Source organism: Rutidosis leptorrhynchoides, chromosome 4 (genome assembly GCF_046630445.1).
Source record: "Rutidosis leptorrhynchoides isolate AG116_Rl617_1_P2 chromosome 4, CSIRO_AGI_Rlap_v1, whole genome shotgun sequence".
NCBI lineage: Eukaryota > Viridiplantae > Streptophyta > Magnoliopsida > Asterales > Asteraceae > Rutidosis > Rutidosis leptorrhynchoides.
In genome coordinates this window covers 520213263-520232893 of record NC_092336.1, presented here as the reverse complement: position 1 = coordinate 520232893, position 19631 = coordinate 520213263, and the positions used below count along the sequence as shown (strand labels likewise).

The window sequence follows — 19631 nt, the reverse complement described above, 5'->3', positions numbered from 1 at the left end:
TGTAAACAATAACTGTGGTTAGATATCCTCAATCTATGACAATATCATTTTGTCAAACCTTTTGGTGAAGTGATTTATCAAATCAAACAGGTTACAGTATTATACCATATTACCATATAAAATTATGTATGGATGAAACTAACTGGAGCTGAAGCTGAAATTTATGAGCTAGAGCCAGAGCTTATTTTTAAAATTAGTAGCTGAAGCTTATAATTTTTTATAAGTGTTTGGTAAACTAGCTGGAACTTATTTTCTAATTCATAAGCTTTACTTTTTTTCATAAGCTACTAGAAGTAGCTTATTTTTTAAGAACTTATGATTTTCATAAGCTCCACTTTACTCCACTTTTTATGTCTACCAAACAAAGCTTCTGACTTGGAGCTTATTAAAAAATTTAGGCTCAAGCTCCAATAAGCTCCCATAAGTTCTGTGACAAACACACCCTGTCAAAATAACAATTTTTAATGTGGATAGTCCTTGTGGTTGGTCAAAACAAGATAAAGGGTGCGCGCTTCGCAGCTGAAAATTGCCAACGATTACTTTGCCGGCGATTCATTACAAACATAATCTACATAGTAAAGTGTTTAACGGTTACACACATATCAACAGTTTGAGTTGTAATTAAAAACATAAAAACGTGTCATTCCGGTTTTTTTTTTTTTTTTTTTTTTTTTTTTTTTGTGTGCGCCAAACACTACTATTTGGGATTTCTACTATGCTATAGTGGACTTCGATTTTGGGTTATGAACAGTTGTCGAAAATGGGTCTCAACCAATGGGAGGGCTTCATTTAGTTGTCAATATAGAGTGGGGAATACCCTCACATGTTTGTCACATGACTAACTTTTACGAAAATAGTTAACAGTGTTACTAAATTGGATTATCATTGCTCCTATCCACATCAAAAACCGATACTTTGATTAACCGTGGATTACAGAGACTATCCGCACAATTTTGTGTTTTCAAAATGAGAAAAACATGGGTTTTTACTCTATTGGAGTAATACTCGTAACATATTTTTCCAGTTGCACAAGACATTACTAGCTAGGTACATTAAACAAATGTTGATGGTCGATATAAATAGTGGTATAGAGATCTCTTTTTGATTAAGATGTACTGTACGAGACTATCAAAATTATGTTTACCCATAGAGGTTTGAAGTCGGGTCTCTTCTGAGAGTCTGAGACCTTCAAGAAACATTATCGCCCGGGCATATCAAAGACGTTATATTGATTTATGTTAATATACTAGATTTGGGGGGAAACAGTGTTAGCAACTGATAGCACCAAATAAAAAGCTTTCATAAATCACTTTGCTGTTTTGCTTTCATCTTCTTATTCCATCTCCAATGATATGATATACACATAATTCCATTCAGAGTTTGCTATACACTGTGCTGTTTGGTGTCATCTTCTTATTCCATCTCCAATGATGTTGTAATCCTCATACTACTTTTTGTACAATAACACCAGGTTCCTAGTTTATATAGCCTAATATCACTTCTTGATCTGCACAAGCACAAAGAAAGATCAAAAAACTATATTGAGTTTATTTATATATCTTTAAAACTAACACCAATGTGATATTAACTGAATTGTCATGATTTGGAACTAACCACTAACCAGCTGAACTTAGGTGTTGTTAAAGGGTGAGTGAACCATGCCAGTTTATTTTTATCAGAACCCTTATGTGAGACATAACAATCGTTACACCTACAGCCTTCTCCCGTCTTCAGAAGCAGCATACATATTGGACATAAACACATAATGAGAGTAATTAGGTGTAGTCGAGCGCAACTGAACTACGCCCAACTGTTTTTAAAACCCTTTTGCAAGACATAACGCTCCTTACCCTTTCAGCCTTGTCCCATCTTTCAGAAGCAGCATATATGTTGGACATAAGCACATAACGAGAACTATCATCAGAATCATGCATTTGGATTCTTTCAAGCACCTGTTTCGCCATATCTATGTCAGAGTGAACTCGACATGCACCAAGAAGAGCCCCCCAAACCAAGTCATTTGGTCTCATTGGCATCTCAGTTACTAACCGAAATGCATCTTTCAGTCTTCCTGCCCTTCCTAAAAGGTCAACTAAACAACTGTAATGTTTCACATTAGCCGATAGTCCATATTTCTCCATCTTCGAGAAAATTTCTAATCCATCTTCAACAAACCCTGCATGTGAACAAGCCGATAGGACTGAGAGAAACGTGATGTCATTTGGAATCACACTCGATTTCTCCATTTTTTTAAAGAAATCAAGAGCTTCCCTGCAAAGACCGTGGATCGAAAAACCAGAGATCATAGCATTCCAACATGACTCATTCTTTTCGGTATCCATCATGCTGTCAAATATGATTCTGGCATTGGTTAAATCGCCACATTTTGCATACATGTCAACTAAACCATTTATAATGAACTGATTAAGTTTGATTCGTCTTTGAATGATCATATAGTGAAGTTCTTTACCCCTTTCTAACGAACCCAACTGAGCACAAGCAGATAAAGCACTCGCAAACGAGACCTCGTCTGGTTCAATCCCATACGCTTGCATTTTCACAAATCCATCTAGGGCTTCATCACAAAGACCATTCTGACAATACCCAGAAATCAATGCATTCCAGTTCACCAAATTCCGAACCTCAATCCTATCAAAAACAGCTTTTGCCCCCTCCACATCACCTATTTTGAAATAACCTGTAATCATCGATGACCAAACGAAAAAATTCCGCTCAGGCATGGCCTCAAAAACATCCTTAGCATCCACCATCTGCCCATTACTAGCATACCCATCAACCAAAACAGTCCAAGTAACCACATTTTTCAGTCTCAAAGGAACCTGGTCAAATATACACCTAGCCAGCTTCATATCTCCTGTTTTAGCGTACCCTGCAATCATCTCAATCCACGAAACCGCTGTCCTATCAGGCATCTTATTAAACAAGCATAACGATGCTTCAGTTGATCCGATCCTCATATAAGCACTAATCATCGCATTCCACGTAATTACATTCCTCACAGGCATTTCATCGAACACTTTGCGGGCGCCTATTACATCACAACATTTACCATACATAGACACTATTGATGTCGCCACCACTACATCAGATTGCACTCCAGATTTGATTGATTCAGAATGCAACGTCTTTCCGTAATTAATCATCGAAAGTGATGCACAAGCTTTGAAAACCAAAGGGAGTGCATTGAGCAAATTTTGTGGGTACTGACGATTTCGGGTGTAAATAAAAAGGGCTTTTTTTGGTGTGCCGTTAGTTATGTGATTCCTTATACATGAATACCAGTCAGTACACATTTTTCATCTCATAATGTTCTTTTCATTTGTTCGCTTGATGGTGCTAAAGAAAACCAACTTTTGTAACAACAAGTGAGCAACAGAATCGAAGAATTGACACGTAACAGAATTAAATGATATAACTAAGTAACCAACCGAAATGAGTCGAATCATACTAATAATGTGTAGGGGATGTGTGGTAAACTCACTTGCTAGAAATATTTTTTATTTCCAAATTAACTATTGGGTTGAATATTTTTATATCGTTTGGGCCGAAGATTGAGAGCAGATTTATACGCCCAATAATCGAATTAACATACATGTTGCACAATCACATGTATAACTGAAGAGTTCTCACTTTAACGCTGTGTTCTCTGAGTTTTTTTTTTTTTTTTTTTTTTTTTTTTTAGTTGAAAGGAGAGGGGTGAAGAAGAGAAGAGAGAATAGAGATGGAAAGGATTATAATATAAAATAGTTTATGGACATTTTCGAGTTGAATAGAAACTAAAAGAAAAGAAAGGATAATAATCTCTAATTGGTTTATGCAATACAGTTCAATAGTTACCACCGAGCCTTTGGCTAGTGGTACCAAGCTCTTTGAGGGCGGGCCCGTATCCCACTATGTGGTGCGAGTTCGAATCTAAGAAGGGCCAGTTTTCCCAGAGGAGGTTTCCCAGGGCTGTATAGTGGCGCCATCTGTCCTGCAGTGGGCCCTACACTGTTCAAAGCACTCGGGTATTAGGTATTATTCCTAACGATGGGTGTGAGGGAGATTCGATCCTGGATTTCTGGTCAACGAGTGCGTGAGTCTAACCAACTAACCAGGCGTTCAAAAAAAAAAAAAAATACAGTTCAATAGTTCATGTTAAAACCAGAATTAGGCCAATGAAGACGGTGTTAAAGGTGCAGTGGATGCCTTCCATAAACATTTTATTCGCATTTCACATTTCACATTTCACATTTGTCCCCTTCACCATATTAATCCATAACCACTTGGTTTGATAAGATATACGCTTACCGACATGTTTCAATTATAATAAAATAATAAAGAGAACTGCTCATAAAAGTTCAGTTGGTGATATATGTGTAGTACATAAAAGATCTTCTATTACACTAAAGTAATAAAAGCATGTAACAACTTCCCACAGTCAAACATCTGAACCGAGGTAAACAAATTATATAGTTGCTGAAACATCAAGTATAAATTAATAAAGTTCATTATATAGTTAAGGCAGTTACGTATTAGCAGTTCATATCGCTTTTTCCATGAGAAGTAGCCATCCATGTCCAGAAATCAAGAAGAAACCTGCGAGCGAACCGACTTCCAGAGCTTCACCCATCCCACCATACTATCAGCAGCAGTAACAAAAACCGAATGAGATGATCCCAGCCGTTCTTTAACAGCAGCTGCAATCTCCACCACACAATCCTCTGCTGTCACTGCTGAAGGAGACAACGTTAACGACTCGAAAAACGGTACCACATTCTCCATTAGTTTCACTCCTTCCCATTCTTTCTTCAAACTGTCAATAGCACTTCCTTTTTCGTTCCTCCAAACATACGGAATCCCACTTTTCACACCGAATTTCAAATGGTCACACACTGTTTTCACCACAAGTCCACACCATATATCCTCCATTGTTTCCCACCTCACTTTACCCTCCTTTAACAACTTCAAAGCAGGTAACATAGCGGGTCCCACAAGCTCTCGGTCAAACGCTATGTTGACTCCACTCACAGGAAGCATTGACTTCAAGGGTACGGTTAAAACAGCATCAACATACCTGGAGTTTCTCATATCAGGTTTAAGTGCTTGTGTGGGTGCATCATAGTCTGCTAGATTAAGCCAAAGACCACATGAAACAGCACACGGGACCCCACTACGTAAACTAAATGGATACCCACGAACGAAATCGGATCCCTTTTGATACGGGTCGTAAAGGGTGTTGAAAAAGAATGGTGTTGCAGGTGTTTTAAGGTTGTTAACGTGTTCGGAGACTATGTCCACTAAATCACCGTTTTTGGTTTTAGCAGGGCTGCAGTCATCATCAATTGATATGACGTACTTTTTGTTGGATACAAGATAGCCAAAATAACGAGATGAATATCCAGAAAAAAGAGCAGCATTAGATGACCCGACCACTTTAACTATATCTGACTCAGTGTAGACACGAGCATCGAATCCTTCAGGGATTTTTACTTCTTTAAGGTCGGGATCTTTCACAATAATCAAATGGAATCTGGAAAATACAGGCCTCCATTCTTCCAAAAAAGACGTTAGATCGGAACGAAAAGCACCAATCACAATATCCACTTCATTGTCATTTACAATTGCTCGAGACATTTTCAGTAAAACAGTGGACAGCTTTAGAACCAACGTCCGGTTACAGCAAATAAGATCCTTGCGGTTATTTTCCTAGCTTTTAAGGTTCTCTGTGAAATAAGATATTCAACACCACTTATAATTTAGAAAGCACCATGGCCAAAATGGGAAATCGAAGAACAGCATAACAGTAAAATTTCCAGCGTAAAGTTCAAACATGATACATAATACACATAGCAGATCAAAATGCATCAATTCAGACATAAAAAAACCACAATAAAGTCAGCATGAGAATGCAAATAACAAGACAGCAATATGAATTAGACCGTAATAAAAAAACAGCATAGGGAAGCCTTAAATCAACGTTTATTTGTTAAAAAAAATGGAAACTTATGTTACAACAAACCTTAACACAAAAGTACTACTAGTATCAGTTAATGAATGTCTAATAATATTATATATTATATTAATAATAATTTAATAATGATAATATAATAGTAATAAGGGTAACAACTATAAATACACTATATACTTTCAATTTTGTTCTAATGTAGGCTATATAACCAATAAAATACCAGTATATACTTTCAAAAAGTGTTCTAATAATGTAGTGATCCGGTTGGATCTTAACCGACTCCGAGAAACAAGAAAGTTGAGAAGTGTTTTGGAAGTATTTCAGTTAAGTCAAAATATGTCCATGATTTCCTCAACTATAATAGTGGGTTAAATGGCTAGTGGTCAAATCCACAAATAAACCCATGATCTTAAAAAGAAGCAAGCGCCTTGAGGATTATGGGATAGTGGCTTTCGTTATGTTTAGATATAAATAGGTAAGCAAAGAGAAAAAGGAGGAGAAGCCTCTGATTAGGCATTCTCGATACATGCAATATCAGAGAGAAAAAAAAAAAAAAAAAACACAAGTTAGCCTCTAGTTATATATGTTACCTTGCATATAACGTAGAGAGAAAAATTGCCTTTAATTTACTATTTTCAATTATAAGTAAATTAAAGAGAGTGACTCCTATTTACTTTCATAGATTGTAAGTAGTAAGAGGGGATCAACGTCTAGTTTGCAATTCTGTATTTTGTAACCTAGAGAGAGTAATAAAAGAAACATTCCCCCTATTAGTTTGTTGGTTTCATTATTGTCATTAAACACAAACACCAAAAACAATTATTCATATCCTTACGAAGAGCGTCGTGTCCATCTCTTTTCGTACCAGATCATGTAGGCTATTGGTGACTGGTAAAATCAATTTTTTAACATTTTTTATGATTTTATATGCCTACAAATAGGTTATATACTTTGATTTGTGTTCCGATGTAGGCTATATACAAAAATGATTGGTTCCAATGTATCACTAACTACATTCTCCACAAAGATGCCACGTCAGCTCATTTTTGTTTTATCCGGTTAACAAGTTACAGTGCGTTCATAAAAGCACACTTTTTGAAAGTATATAGCCTACACTGGTATTTTATTGGGTATATAGTCTACATTGGAACAAAAGTGAAAGTATATAGCGTATGTATAGCTTTAACCCTAGTAATAACAGTAACTTAAAGTTCGTTTAGAGAAAAACACCTCAAATAATTGAATAAAACTTCGGTAAATTTGTTCCAAAAAGACAGATCTAAATAGCAAGTAAAGTGTTGCTCCAATCCAACACTAAAGATGTGCAAAGTTCAAATTAACATGATTTATAGTTTCCTTATGATCTAATATCGTAAAGCATAATACAATTCTTACTGCTTTTAGACTACACTACTCTGATACCTCAAAATATAAAAGTATCTTTCGATGAAAAAATTACCTTCTCCTAATTTGCAGAAAAAAAATTGCCAACTACATCACAGCATTGGACAAGAAAATTAGCATTAAATGAATACGAAAGAATGTTATTAGTCTCATAATGCTAGTTGATCATTGATCAATCATTAATATCAATGGATCAAAACAATTATCAACTAGATATTTCTCTATATTTATTAATGAAGTAATTAAATTAATAGTAACACTAGCCTAAAACTATCTATCAGTATCACTATATCACTATAACTAAACATTGAATTAAACAGATATTAGAAATTCATCGAATGTATTATTATCAGCAAAAAAAACCTTAATCGATAACAGATTTACATACACATAATAATGTTCAGCTTCGTAAATGAAAATTATATAATACAAAACAAAAATTAGATGAAATAATTAGATTTAGAGATATAAATATAGAAAGAAAATATACTTACAGATAAGAATGATCGATGAGAAACGAAAGATCGCAGGAGAAGTTGATAAGTGTTGCGAGTGAAAGCAGGGAACAAAGAAGAGGTACTATTTAGCTTTTTCTCTCGAGATCTATAATATTATTTTTATTATAATAATTTATAATTTATAATTTATAATTTATTTATAATTAAAATAAATATTAAAAATTTAAAAATAATTAAATTAAATTTTATAGTATAAGTTTTTGGAATCCCAAAATTTTATTCTTTTCCATTTGTTACTCAACGTTTCACGTTTATACTCCTTATTAGTTAGCGTATTTGAATTTGGTTATTTATTTATTCATTCTTGCTTTTCAAAAATTTTAAATTTAAGATAACTTACCCATGTATCCATAAATTATTAACCCTAAAATACTAAAAACCTCCCCAGACAAAGAAATCAAGCTATTTTGACATTCTAGCTATATGTGATGTGGTTTATTGAATAGGAGAAAATATCTAGAAAACTCACCAGCTATGTCTATGTAAACAACACAACAATTGTAGCTATTTTGTGTATGTAAATATCGAACGCTAGGTTAAATATCGTACCCACTTATGTTCAAATGGTGCAAAATCGACTATCCTTGCCGCAACGCGCGGCCGGACCGGACATCGTTATTATTATTATTATTATTATATTATTATTATTATTATTATTATTATACATGTTCTAGTAAATTTTTATACACGTAAGTTGAAAGTCAAACAATCACAATAGGTATCTAGTCACTGGCGGCAGAGCTTGAACGTTGCGGTTGGAGGGGTCAAATTTTTTGGTCTAATGTGTGATATGTTTTTAGTAACAAAAAACGCTAACTTTAATGGACAAAATTCATATTTTATACACATTTTAGGTTACAATATCGATCCTAATTGTACATCATCTAAGTTAACTTCTTAAACTTTGGTTTTAAAAATGATTTCAAGGTAAAAATGCCCAAAAGGTATGAAAGAATGAAGTAGAATGTTTATGAAAACAAAATCCGCACTCCTTCACCATTCGTCGTATCTTCTTCATACGGACTCCGATTTAGTTTATTCAAAAGTTACAGCGTCCGTAACCCAAAATGGCTACAAAATATCATTACTTACTGAAACTTTTGGAGAGGCTAGGATCCACTACTGCCCTAATAAGCTCCGCCCCTGTTACTCTGGTTTTTCCCCAAATTGTTTCATGCATTGTTACAAAAACAGATGGGCAAATTAGAGGAGATTGTTTTCTATTTACATTTTTAGGTAGGATAGGATATATAATACGTAGTAATATAAATATAAAATAAATATATATATATATATATATATATATATATATATATATATATATATATATAAATATATGTATATGTATATAATTATATAAATATAAATATATTAATATATTAATTTTAAATATTTATTATAAAATATATTAATTATAAATATATGTCACTATATGTATATGTATATATAAATATGGACAGGTTCAAATGAGAACCACAAGAATAGCGTGAACTGCGAGAACTTTTTTATTTCGCAGTTTTTATGCATTTAAATACAACAAACTATATGCAAATGTAAATTAATGCTCATATCATTAACAAACATATGTGCATTACCACAAATTACATGTTAAATTTTTAATTATATTAAAGGCACGTATGTTCACAAACAAATACGTACATGAGAACGAGAAAACTATATATTTGATTATATCTGTAAAATATACACATTTTTTAAAATATTTTATGTTCATTTTTACTCTCCATCAACATTTATAGGTGATTCAATTTACTCACATGTGAATATGTTTGAAAATTAAAAGTTCTCGCACTTTTTGTGATTCTCGTTTAAACTTTTGACTATATAAATATATGTATATATAAATATAAATATGTATGATGTGAATATAATCTATATTAATGTTAATACATTCAACAACCATATACTAGAATGAACTTATCGTTTAGACTACATTCTTGAGTTTTTTTTCAAGTGGGGAGGAAAAAACAGATGGATAGAACACTAATTAACCATTCTTGAATTTTTTTAAGCAAAGAAAGAAATTGAGAGGAAAGAGTTTAGAAGAGGATTACAGGGGTTTTTTATTTTTACATAGGTTAAAATCCGTTCACTTTTGAGATGATTAGAACGGAATAAAATTCTGTATGTAAATAATGACTATTATACTCTTGACACTCGACCAACAACATCCGACATGTCCATACTCGCCGACCACTTACTCTCGATGGTGTACAGCAAAGTTCATCTTTGCTACCTTCATGAAATCGTCTAGGAAGAGTAAATACCTCAGAGCAACCAAACCTTCCAAACATTGTTACTTCGACAAGGATTGTCGGAAAGTGTACAAACCGAAAGCAAAAGAGATAAGCTTTGTTTTTTTGGTAGTTCTTGATTTTAGCACGATTTTTTTTCGATTGTACGTTTTTCGAAACTTGTAACAACCCAAACCAATAACCAACAGATCACGCGAAAGAAATTTTTTTTTTATTACAGAATAGTGCGCCACGCGCACCACCTCAGGGTGCGCGGCGTACACAGGGCATTTTCAGTTCTGTCCGGTTTTGTCCATTTTCGAATAAAGATCTCCCACTTCCCGACATATTTAGACGAAACGCTTTTCACAACATGTTATAATGGTTAAAACTCACACGATTCAATAATAAAATGAGTTTTACAAAACGGGGCCCACATCGGCCGTTTTACGAGTTTCATACAAAAGTTTGAGTTTCGACCACACTAGTTTAAATTCCAAACGACACTATGAGCATGGTGTTTGGGGTTAAACTACCCAAATCTCGGTCAAACTCCAAAAGCTATAACATCCAAAAGCATCCCCTAACAAACAAGCTTTATCTCTAATCCATACGAATGCCCTTACCCTTGTCAACGCCGGAGCCTATAAAAAGATAAACAACGAGAGGGTAAGCAAAGCTTAGTGAATGCAATAATTATACCCATATATATAATATACCTACTTGCAATCACTTACACATATACCGCATACACGCTAGCAATACAATTAGCATACCATCTCAAGTACAAAGCTAATAATCTCCAACAAACTACTAGCGTAATCAATAACATATAATCGACATAATATAATATGCTACAAAACAATACATAACCATGGTTAACCATTCTCGCGTCATGGTGCTACCGGCTCTTTGGTTCACATCACAACTCGAGTCATACTCGCGTTAAAGTGCTACCGGCTCTTTGGTTCACACTCTAAGAACTCGTGCCGTAGTGCTACCGGCTCTTTGGTTCACACTACAACACACGTACTATGACGCTACCGGCTCTTTGGTTCACATCATAGCACGCTCGCACATACTATGGTACTATCGGCTCTTTGGTTCATACCATAGCATACAAATAAATACATACATACATATGCATATAATTATTCCACTCACCTTAACTCCTTCGGTGAATGTTTTATACTTCCGCAAGCTTCAAGGCAAAGTACCTAATATAATAAGTACTCGATCAACAAACAAACTTGTTAGACTAAATACCAACACTTCACTCATGTGCATTTAATGACTTAAATGCATTAAATGCCCCATTTTCACCAAAACCGCCCCTTAAGGGTCAAGACCATCATTAATCACTTAAAAGCTAGTGATTAAGGTCCAACAACACTAACTATTACACAATTAGGGTATTTCATACCCATATTTCCCAACTAGGTCAATCATTAGCCATTTGACTAATTTAAAGTCTACACACCCATTTCGGGTCATCCACTAACCCATCTAACACCCATTTACTAATTTACTAGGTGTGCTAGTGATTAACTAACCAATTAGGACTCATAAACATCATTTAACACTTTGAAACCCTAGGTTAGTTACCATTGAGTCTTCATGACTCAATCTTACCCAAGAACACCCAAAATCACCAAATATGGGTTTTATGTTCTTCATTTACCCAAACCCTAACCCATACATAAATCAATGTAAGGAAATCCAAGTTAGGACATACCACTACAACCAAAACGTAGCTAGAGAGGAGATGAACAACTTTAGAACTCGAGCTAAAACCCAAAACTAGCTCCTCCTTCCTTGGCTTGAGCTTTCTCACACAAGAATCTCTCTCTCTCTCTCTCTCTCTAAAATTGAAGTGGAAAAGGATAAGGTTGTTGATAATGGAGTTATGACTCTCCCCAAACTGATCTGATAGCATTTAACTCGTCCTTAAGTGAAATTACCAAAAAACCCATCAAAATATCTGATTAAAACAAGCAGAAACCGGCTACAGTGGACAGTGCGCCACGCGCACCATTAGGTGTGCGCTGAGCGCACTTTGCCCAGTTCAGCTTCTGACTTCGGTTTAAATACACAACGTCACCCACACTTCATGTACTCTATTTACAGCTCTGTACAATAAATATTAGGGTCTTACAACTCTCCCCTACTAGAATCGGAGTGCGTCCTCGCGATCCAAGCCGCATGACAAGAGGGAAGATAAACTAACATGAATTCTTCGGGCTCCCAAGTAAACTCGGAACCTTTACTACGATGCCATTGAACTTTAAAAGTTCCCACTTCTTTATTTCTCAACCTTTTGACCTTCTCATCGAGTATAGCAATTGACTCCTCAATATACTCTAACTTATTGTTTAGCTCAATCTCGTCTAATGGCACCCAAGAAGAATCATCCGCAAGACACTTACGGAGATGGGAAACATGAAACGTATTATGGATCCCCGCAAGCTCTTCGGGTAGTTCCAAACGATACGCAACTTCACCAACATGAGCTAGAATTTTAAATGGCCCGATAAGCCGAGGAGCTAACTTTCCCCATTTTCGAAACCGAATAACACCTTTCCATGACGAAACCTTAAGCATCACCATGTCACCTTCTTGAAATTCTATTATTCGTCTACGCTTGTCGGCATACGACTTTTGTCTATCTTGCGCCTTTTTCAAATGATCCCGAATCATATCAATCTTGCTATTCGTCTCTAAAACCAAATCGGTACTCCCGATTTCTCTTTGACCAACTTCACCCCAACAAATCGGGATTCGACATCTACGCCCATAGAGCATCTCGTAAGGTGGCATCCCGATACTAGTATGATGACTATTATTGTACGAGAATTCCACCAAAGGTAAGTGCTCATCCCAACTACCACTGAAATCAATAATACACGCCTGTAACATATCCTTCAAAGTTTGATTCGTACGTTCGGTTTGACCGTCCGTTTGAGGATGATACGCCGTGCTCAATTTCAATTGTGTACCCATATCTTCATGAAACTTTTCCCAAAACCGAGATGTGAAACGGGTATCTCGATCCAAAATAATAGATATAGGAATTCCGTGTCTCGATATCACCTCCTTGATAAACAACTTAGCCAAAGTTTCCGATGATATCGCTTCCCGAATGGGAAGAAACAAGGCACTCTTCGTCAATCGATCAACTATTACCCAAATCGAGTCAAATTGGGTTCTCGCCGTCTTTGGTAACTTTGTAATGAAATCCATGGTAATGTGCTCCCATTTCCATTTCGGGATTTCTAACGGTTGTAACTTACCATACGGCTTTTGGTGCTCGGCCTTAACTTGTAAACATGTAACACATTGTTCAACATATTTTACAACATCACGTTTCATGCCCGGCCACCAATAATCCTTCCTTAAATCAAGATACATCTTCGTTGCACCCGGATGAATGGAATACTTTGACTTATGTGCTTTATCAAGTAGCACTCGTCGATGATCACCCATTTTAGGCACCCACACTCTTCCTTGAAAAGATAACAAACCATGCGGACCTAAGGTAATAAACTCCGTTTGTCCCACGATTCGTTCCTCATGCTTATTGTTAACAAAAGCTTCGATTTGAGTCTCGCCAAGCTTTACAAGAAAATCGTTAGTAATAATCATGCGTAACGACCCTACTCGTATCGCTGGATGTTGACTCTTTCGACTTAACGCATCCGCGACCACATTTGCCTTACCCAGATGATAAAGTATCTCACAATCATAGTCTCTCACCACATCCATCTATCTACGTTGACGATGATTCAAATCTCTTTGATCAAAAAAATGTTTCAAACTCTTGTGATCCGAATAAATCGTACACTTGACACCATACAAGTAATGGCGCCAAATTTTCAATGCATGCACAACCGCCGCCAACTCAAGATCATGAGTCGGATATCTCATTTCGTGTTCCTTTAATTGCCGAGAGGCATAAGCGATGACTTTACCCCCTTGCATTAGAACACAACTGAGCCCATTTAAAGAAGCATCACAATAAACCGTCATGTCTTCTACCCCTTCCGGCAACACTAACACCGGAGCTTGACATAACTTCTCTTTTAACAATTGAAAGGCAATTTCTTGCTCGTTCTCCCAATTAAATCTTGCGTTCTTTCTCGTCAATTTCGTCAATGGAGAAGAAATCTTGGAAAAGTCTTGGATAAACCGACGATAATAACCGGCCAATCCGAGAAAACTTCGGATTTTCGTAGGCGTAGTCGGTCGTCCCCAACTCTTCACCATTTCTATCTTCCCCGGGTCTACTTGAATACCGTCTTTGTTCATAATATGACCAAGGAATCGAACTTCTCTTAGCCAAAATTCACATTTGGAGAATTTAGCATACAACTTCTCCTTCCGCAACGTCTTTAACACACTCCGCAAATGATGTTCATGTTCCTTCATACTCTTCGAATAAACAAGTATGTCGTCAATGAACACAATTACCGACTTGTCCAACATAGGTTGGCACACTCGGTTCAGAAGATCCATGAATGCCGCCGGAGCATTCGTATGACCAAAAGGCATAACTACGTATTCAAAATGCCCATAACGCGTTTGAAAAGCCGTTTTCTAGATATCTTCCTCTCGGACCCGCATTTGGTGATAGCCGGACCGTAGGTCGATTTTAGAGAAATATGTTGCACCTTGGAGTTGGTCAAACAAATCGTCAATCCTAGGCAAAGGATAACGATTCTTGATCGTCACTTTGTTCAACTCCCAATAATCAATGCACATCCGCATACTACCATCCTTCTTCTTCACAAATAAAACCGGAGCGCCCCATGACGAAGCACTCGGTCGAATGAAACCCTTTTCAAGTAACTCTTGGGTTTGATTTAACAACTCTTGTATTTCTGTCGGCGCTAAACGATAAGGAGTTTTAGCAATGGGGTAGCCCCCGGAACCAACTCAATGCGAAATTCAACTTGTCTTTTCGCCGGAACACCCGGTAATTCATCAGGAAAAACATCTTCAAATTCATTAACCACCGGTATTTCACGAATGGGTGGTGGCTCATCACGAGTATCAACAACATGGGCAAGAAAAGTCATGCCACCACTAACAAGGAAACGACGTGCCCGTGCAAAAGTGCATATCGGCACAAGTCTTCTCCGCTTATCACCATGAATAATTAACTCTCCCCCACTAAGGGTCTTCACTCGAATAGATTTTTCATGGCATGCAATATTCACTATATTATGTTCGAGCCAATCCATACCAACAACGATATCAAAATCACCCAAAGTCATCGGGATGAGATCGATTTTAAAGTTTTCGGCACCAAACACAACATTACAATTTTTACACACATCAACCACTAGCACCGTCTTTCCATCCGCTATTTCAAATTCTATCGGATGACTTAACTTAGCTAACTGTTTATTAAGTTTAGGCACAAATTTCAGTGACACAAACGACAAGTTTGCACCACTATCAAAGAGTATCCTTGCCGGATTAGAATTAACCATGAAAGTACCTGAGACAACTTCGTTAGATTACTTGGCTTCCTCATTGGTCATCAAATAATTGCGACCCCTAGTCGTACCCGCCGCCTTCTCTAGCCGCTTAACATTATCGTTGCGCAATTCGGGACACTTCTGCCTCTTGTGCCCTTCTTTGTTACAATTAAAACAAATGATTTTGTTGGAAGATGAGTTCGTACAATCACGGGCCAAGTGCCCTTGTCGACCATAATTGTAGTACGTGGGCCCAAAACTCTTAGAAGCCCCCTTTTTCACACTACCGACGCTCTCGGTCACACTCTTGCTCTTCTTGTTTGAGTGGCTAGTAGCTTCAAATTTTCGTTTGCCAAAGATGAAGTCACTCTTTCTTGGAGCAAGCAACTCAAAACCCTTAGCGATATCAAATAGCTCATCAAAAGTCTTCGCCAAATTCCTACTAATCCTTTCTTGATAGTTATCATTCAAGGTTCGGTAGAAATCTTCTTTCAACATATGATCATTCCCGTCATACTCCGGGCAAAATTGGGTCTTTGATAATAAAGTGGACTTGAGAGTGTTCAAATCCATTAACCCTTGCCTTAAAGTACATAACTCATCCTTAAGCTTTGAAAGATCGGCTGAAGTTCGGTACTCCTTGAAAAATTCTTCTTTAAACTCGCCCCACGTCAAACTCATACTTTGTTCTTCGCCATAAAGTCGGATTTTCGCGTCCCACCACAACTTGGCATCACCCCTCATCATGCTACTACCAAACCTCGTCTTTTTATCGAGAGGGCACTCACTAGTACGAAAAGTCCCCTCCATATCGGAGATCCATCGAGCACTCTTGAGTGGGTCTCGCTCACCTTCAAAGGTGGGGGGTTGAGCATCTTTGAAGTTTTTATAGTGGAAGTCTCGTCTTCCCGCGTTATCCTCTTTAAGAACAATCTTAACTTGTTCCTTGACTAGATTGACTACTTGTTTATCAATCGAATCCAAGAACATCTTATTAACATCCTCTAGGAAGGCCGCATGACGCCTTTGCATAATGGCCTCAACCTTGGCCGTAAACTCGACATCCTCGCTCGTACCCCCTTCATTGTTCTCGGGTCCGTTTCTCGTTTTTATACTATAAAACGAAAAAGATTAAGCAATGAAACGAAAGGAATTAACACATATGTATATACATATACACCACACTACCCCATCTTACTCAATAATCGTCGTACATCGCTTGTTTGAAACGATTTGAACCCGTAACAATGGTAGCTAATCATTGTTACGCAAGCACTTCGCATTAACTTGCTAGTACAACGTCTATCTCGCTTGATGATTACTAACACAACACAAAACAATTAGCGCAAGGTTAGGTCACATAAACCTAAGCACTAATCAACTCCCGGTCTGACCCGTCTCCTACAAGTCCCGCATAAAGCGCATACACAAATAAATCTAAGTCTAGGCACCTATCTCAAGTCGCCTAAATCCCTTAGACCATGCTCTGATACCACTTGTAACAACCCAAACCAATAACCAACAGATCACGCGAAAGATTTTTTTTTATTACATAATAGTGCACCACGTGCACCACCTTAGGGTGCGTGGCGCGCACAGGGTATTTTCAGTTCTGTCCGGTTTTGTCCATTTTCGAATAAAGATCTTCCACTTCCCGACATATTTGGACGAAACGCTTTTCACAACATGTTATAATGGTTAAAACTCACACGATTCAATAATAAAATGAGTTTTACAAAACGGGGCCCACATCGGCCGTTTTACGAGTTTCATACAAAAGTTTGAGTTTCAACCACACTAGTTTAAATTCCAAACGACACTATGAGTGTAACAGACTGAAACCCGGGCTAGTTGTAAGTTACTTATTTTGCCCTTAGGGTTTGTGCTTAGTCTTAAGTGCTTTTATTTTAATTATTTTATTAGTGTTTTATTATAATTGTGTTGTGACCAGTTTGTGACAAGGGTCCCAGAACAGGTTTGTTTATTTTATTTGAACCTCATTTGGGCTACCTAATCTTGTGCGAAAGATTTTAAATAGCTGGTAAATACCCGTGTGTGATGGGGTATGAGATTTTAACCCCAAATAAGTGTAGCGAGCTGCTTTTGTTACCAATTTCTCCATCTCTCTAGAATCTTCACCAAACACCCCGTACTCTCTTCTTCCTCATCATCTCAAACCCTAAATCATTTGATCTCGAATTGAAGCTTGATTTTGGTGTCAAAACGTTCCTTGTGTCATTGTGATTCTCACAAGGTAAGTGTTTCATAGATTCATGCTTTGATTCTTGCTCTAATTGGGTTTTTGTGTTAAATGGGTTTTTGATAGAAATTAGCTCAAATCTAGTTGTTTGATGTATAAAAACATCAATAGATGTTAGAAATAGGTTATATATATGTTTAGTAGATTCCATGTGCTTAAAATTTGATCAAAATCGCTCAAAAATCGAGTTTTTGGGGAAAAAATCACGAAATCAGCGAATGTGTTCGAAACCAGTTGCTACAGTATTTTGCTACAGTACAGAGTTGCTACAGTGCCCGAGTTGCTACAGTGTCACTATTTGCTACAGTGCCGAGTTGCTACAGTGTCACTATTTGCTACAGTACCGAGTTGCTACAGTACCTTTTATGAAATTGAAACGGGCGTAATTTTCAAAACGTAACTCCGTTTTTGATGAATAAACTATCGTTAGAATTATAATAAAGAATAATTTTCAATGGTGAACTTTTAAGAAACTAGATCAAACTGTTTTTGGGTCAGAAAAGGAGTTTTAGTGTGTATGTCGTGTTTTGCACGCACCTGTATGCCATTATTGAGTGGAGTCATGATGTAGATTCATAAAATTATGAATATATGGTGTTATGACCTAGTTAATCATATGAAATGATTATATTATTTATTGGATATGTATATTAACTTTTTTTGTGTTGTTCTCAGGTTATAAGGACAAGGAGGAAGCTCAGAAATAATAACTGAGCGGTTGCTGGTAATTGGTGAGTGGGTCTATCTCCGGATAGAGTTTAAGTAGCATATCATGCTACTGTGGTTGACTCTTTTACCATGCATAGTGTAGAAATTTCCATGTTAGAATAATATAGTATGCCTGATGTGGTATGTGATTTATGTGTACACTGTGTGAATGGCACCAGTCGGGCTTAGGGAGACTAGGGACTCGAAACCGTGCCTAGGAGAGGTTAGAGTCCGTATGAGGTCAATCGTGCCTAGGGGAGGTTGGGTCCATAGGCTACTGATTGTGGAGTATAGTGTGAACGATGCATCCCCTACATCTGGATAACTATACTGTGAATTGAGTAGCAGGGACTATCGATAGACTCAAGTCCGATCAGCTATGAGTCGTGTGCTCGTACAAGCCGCTGATCCTCGTATTGTCTTATTGTATGCTAGTTGGTAGTTAGCAAGTGTTGTTGTTAGTATATAGCTTGTGTGTGGCTTAAGCTATATCTGTTAGATAGATTCCATTCACTTAGCGGTGCGCTAATCCCCCACATGTTTCCCCCTTTGTAGGTTTAGGTACTGCTAGTCGTGATGGGTATTGATGCAGAAGACATGTTTGACAACCCTACTCTGATGTGGACTTTCGTATAAATAATGTTTTGTAATAACGTAACACCGTTGTGTAAACTTAAATGTAATTACACGGATTAATGTAATGACGTGACTTATATTGTGTTTGTTAATAAAGTCTTCCGCTGTGTGTTTAAAAAAAAATGGCCGGTGTTACAAGTTGGTATCAGAGCATGGTTTGGCAGCAAATACGTGCGCGTATTTTGTTCCCAAACCCCGAGGCAAGTCAAACATGTCTGTGGGAGTGGGGGCTAAGTGAATATAGGATATATGTGCGTTAGTTGTGATTGAACTAACTGTTATCCACTAAGCTTTTGTGTGAGCTGTTTTGTAGCACAGGTATGGCTGATAGAAACGCAACTGGCCCATCCAACCCCAGAACATTCAGAGCACCAGAAGAGGGTGTTGAGTCTGATGATGATC

General features: G+C 37.0%; 2 protein-coding genes across 3 annotated transcripts; both read right to left on the bottom strand.

Annotated features, from left to right (window-relative positions):
• Positions 1 to 1019: 1019 nt before the first annotated feature.
• Positions 1020 to 3323, bottom strand: LOC139844890 (pentatricopeptide repeat-containing protein At3g21470-like). 2 transcript variants are annotated; one of them, XM_071835112.1, is made up of 3 exons: positions 1851 to 3323; positions 1615 to 1728; positions 1020 to 1507 (listed from the first exon to the last, which is right to left on the bottom strand). In XM_071835112.1, exons 1-3 carry the CDS (start codon positions 3312 to 3314, stop codon positions 1496 to 1498), a joined length of 1590 nt encoding a protein of 529 aa, XP_071691213.1. In that variant the 5' UTR covers positions 3315 to 3323; the 3' UTR covers positions 1020 to 1495. The 2 variants fall into 2 exon arrangements, with proteins under 2 accessions (XP_071691213.1, XP_071691214.1); XM_071835113.1 differs by having other exon boundaries at positions 1622 to 1728.
• Positions 3324 to 4307: 984 nt separating this feature from the next.
• LOC139844892 (probable UDP-arabinopyranose mutase 5) lies at positions 4308 to 7974 on the bottom strand. Its single transcript, XM_071835114.1, has 2 exons — positions 7870 to 7974; positions 4308 to 5726 (listed from the first exon to the last, which is right to left on the bottom strand). Exon 2 carries the CDS (start codon positions 5635 to 5637, stop codon positions 4588 to 4590), a length of 1050 nt encoding a protein of 349 aa, XP_071691215.1. The 5' UTR covers positions 5638 to 5726; positions 7870 to 7974; the 3' UTR covers positions 4308 to 4587.
• Positions 7975 to 19631: the final 11657 nt, after the last annotated feature.

Coding starts and splice junctions, on each gene's coding strand:
- LOC139844890 (XM_071835112.1), bottom strand. CDS start 3,314: ATGTGTACTGACTGGTATTCATGTATAAGGAATCACATAACTAACGGC. Junction 1,729..1,850: donor GATGGGACAAGGCTGAAAGG/GTAAGGAGCGTT, acceptor CTGCTTCTGAAG/ACGGGAGAAGGCTGTAGGTG.
- LOC139844892 (XM_071835114.1), bottom strand. CDS start 5,637: ATGTCTCGAGCAATTGTAAATGACAATGAAGTGGATATTGTGATTGGT.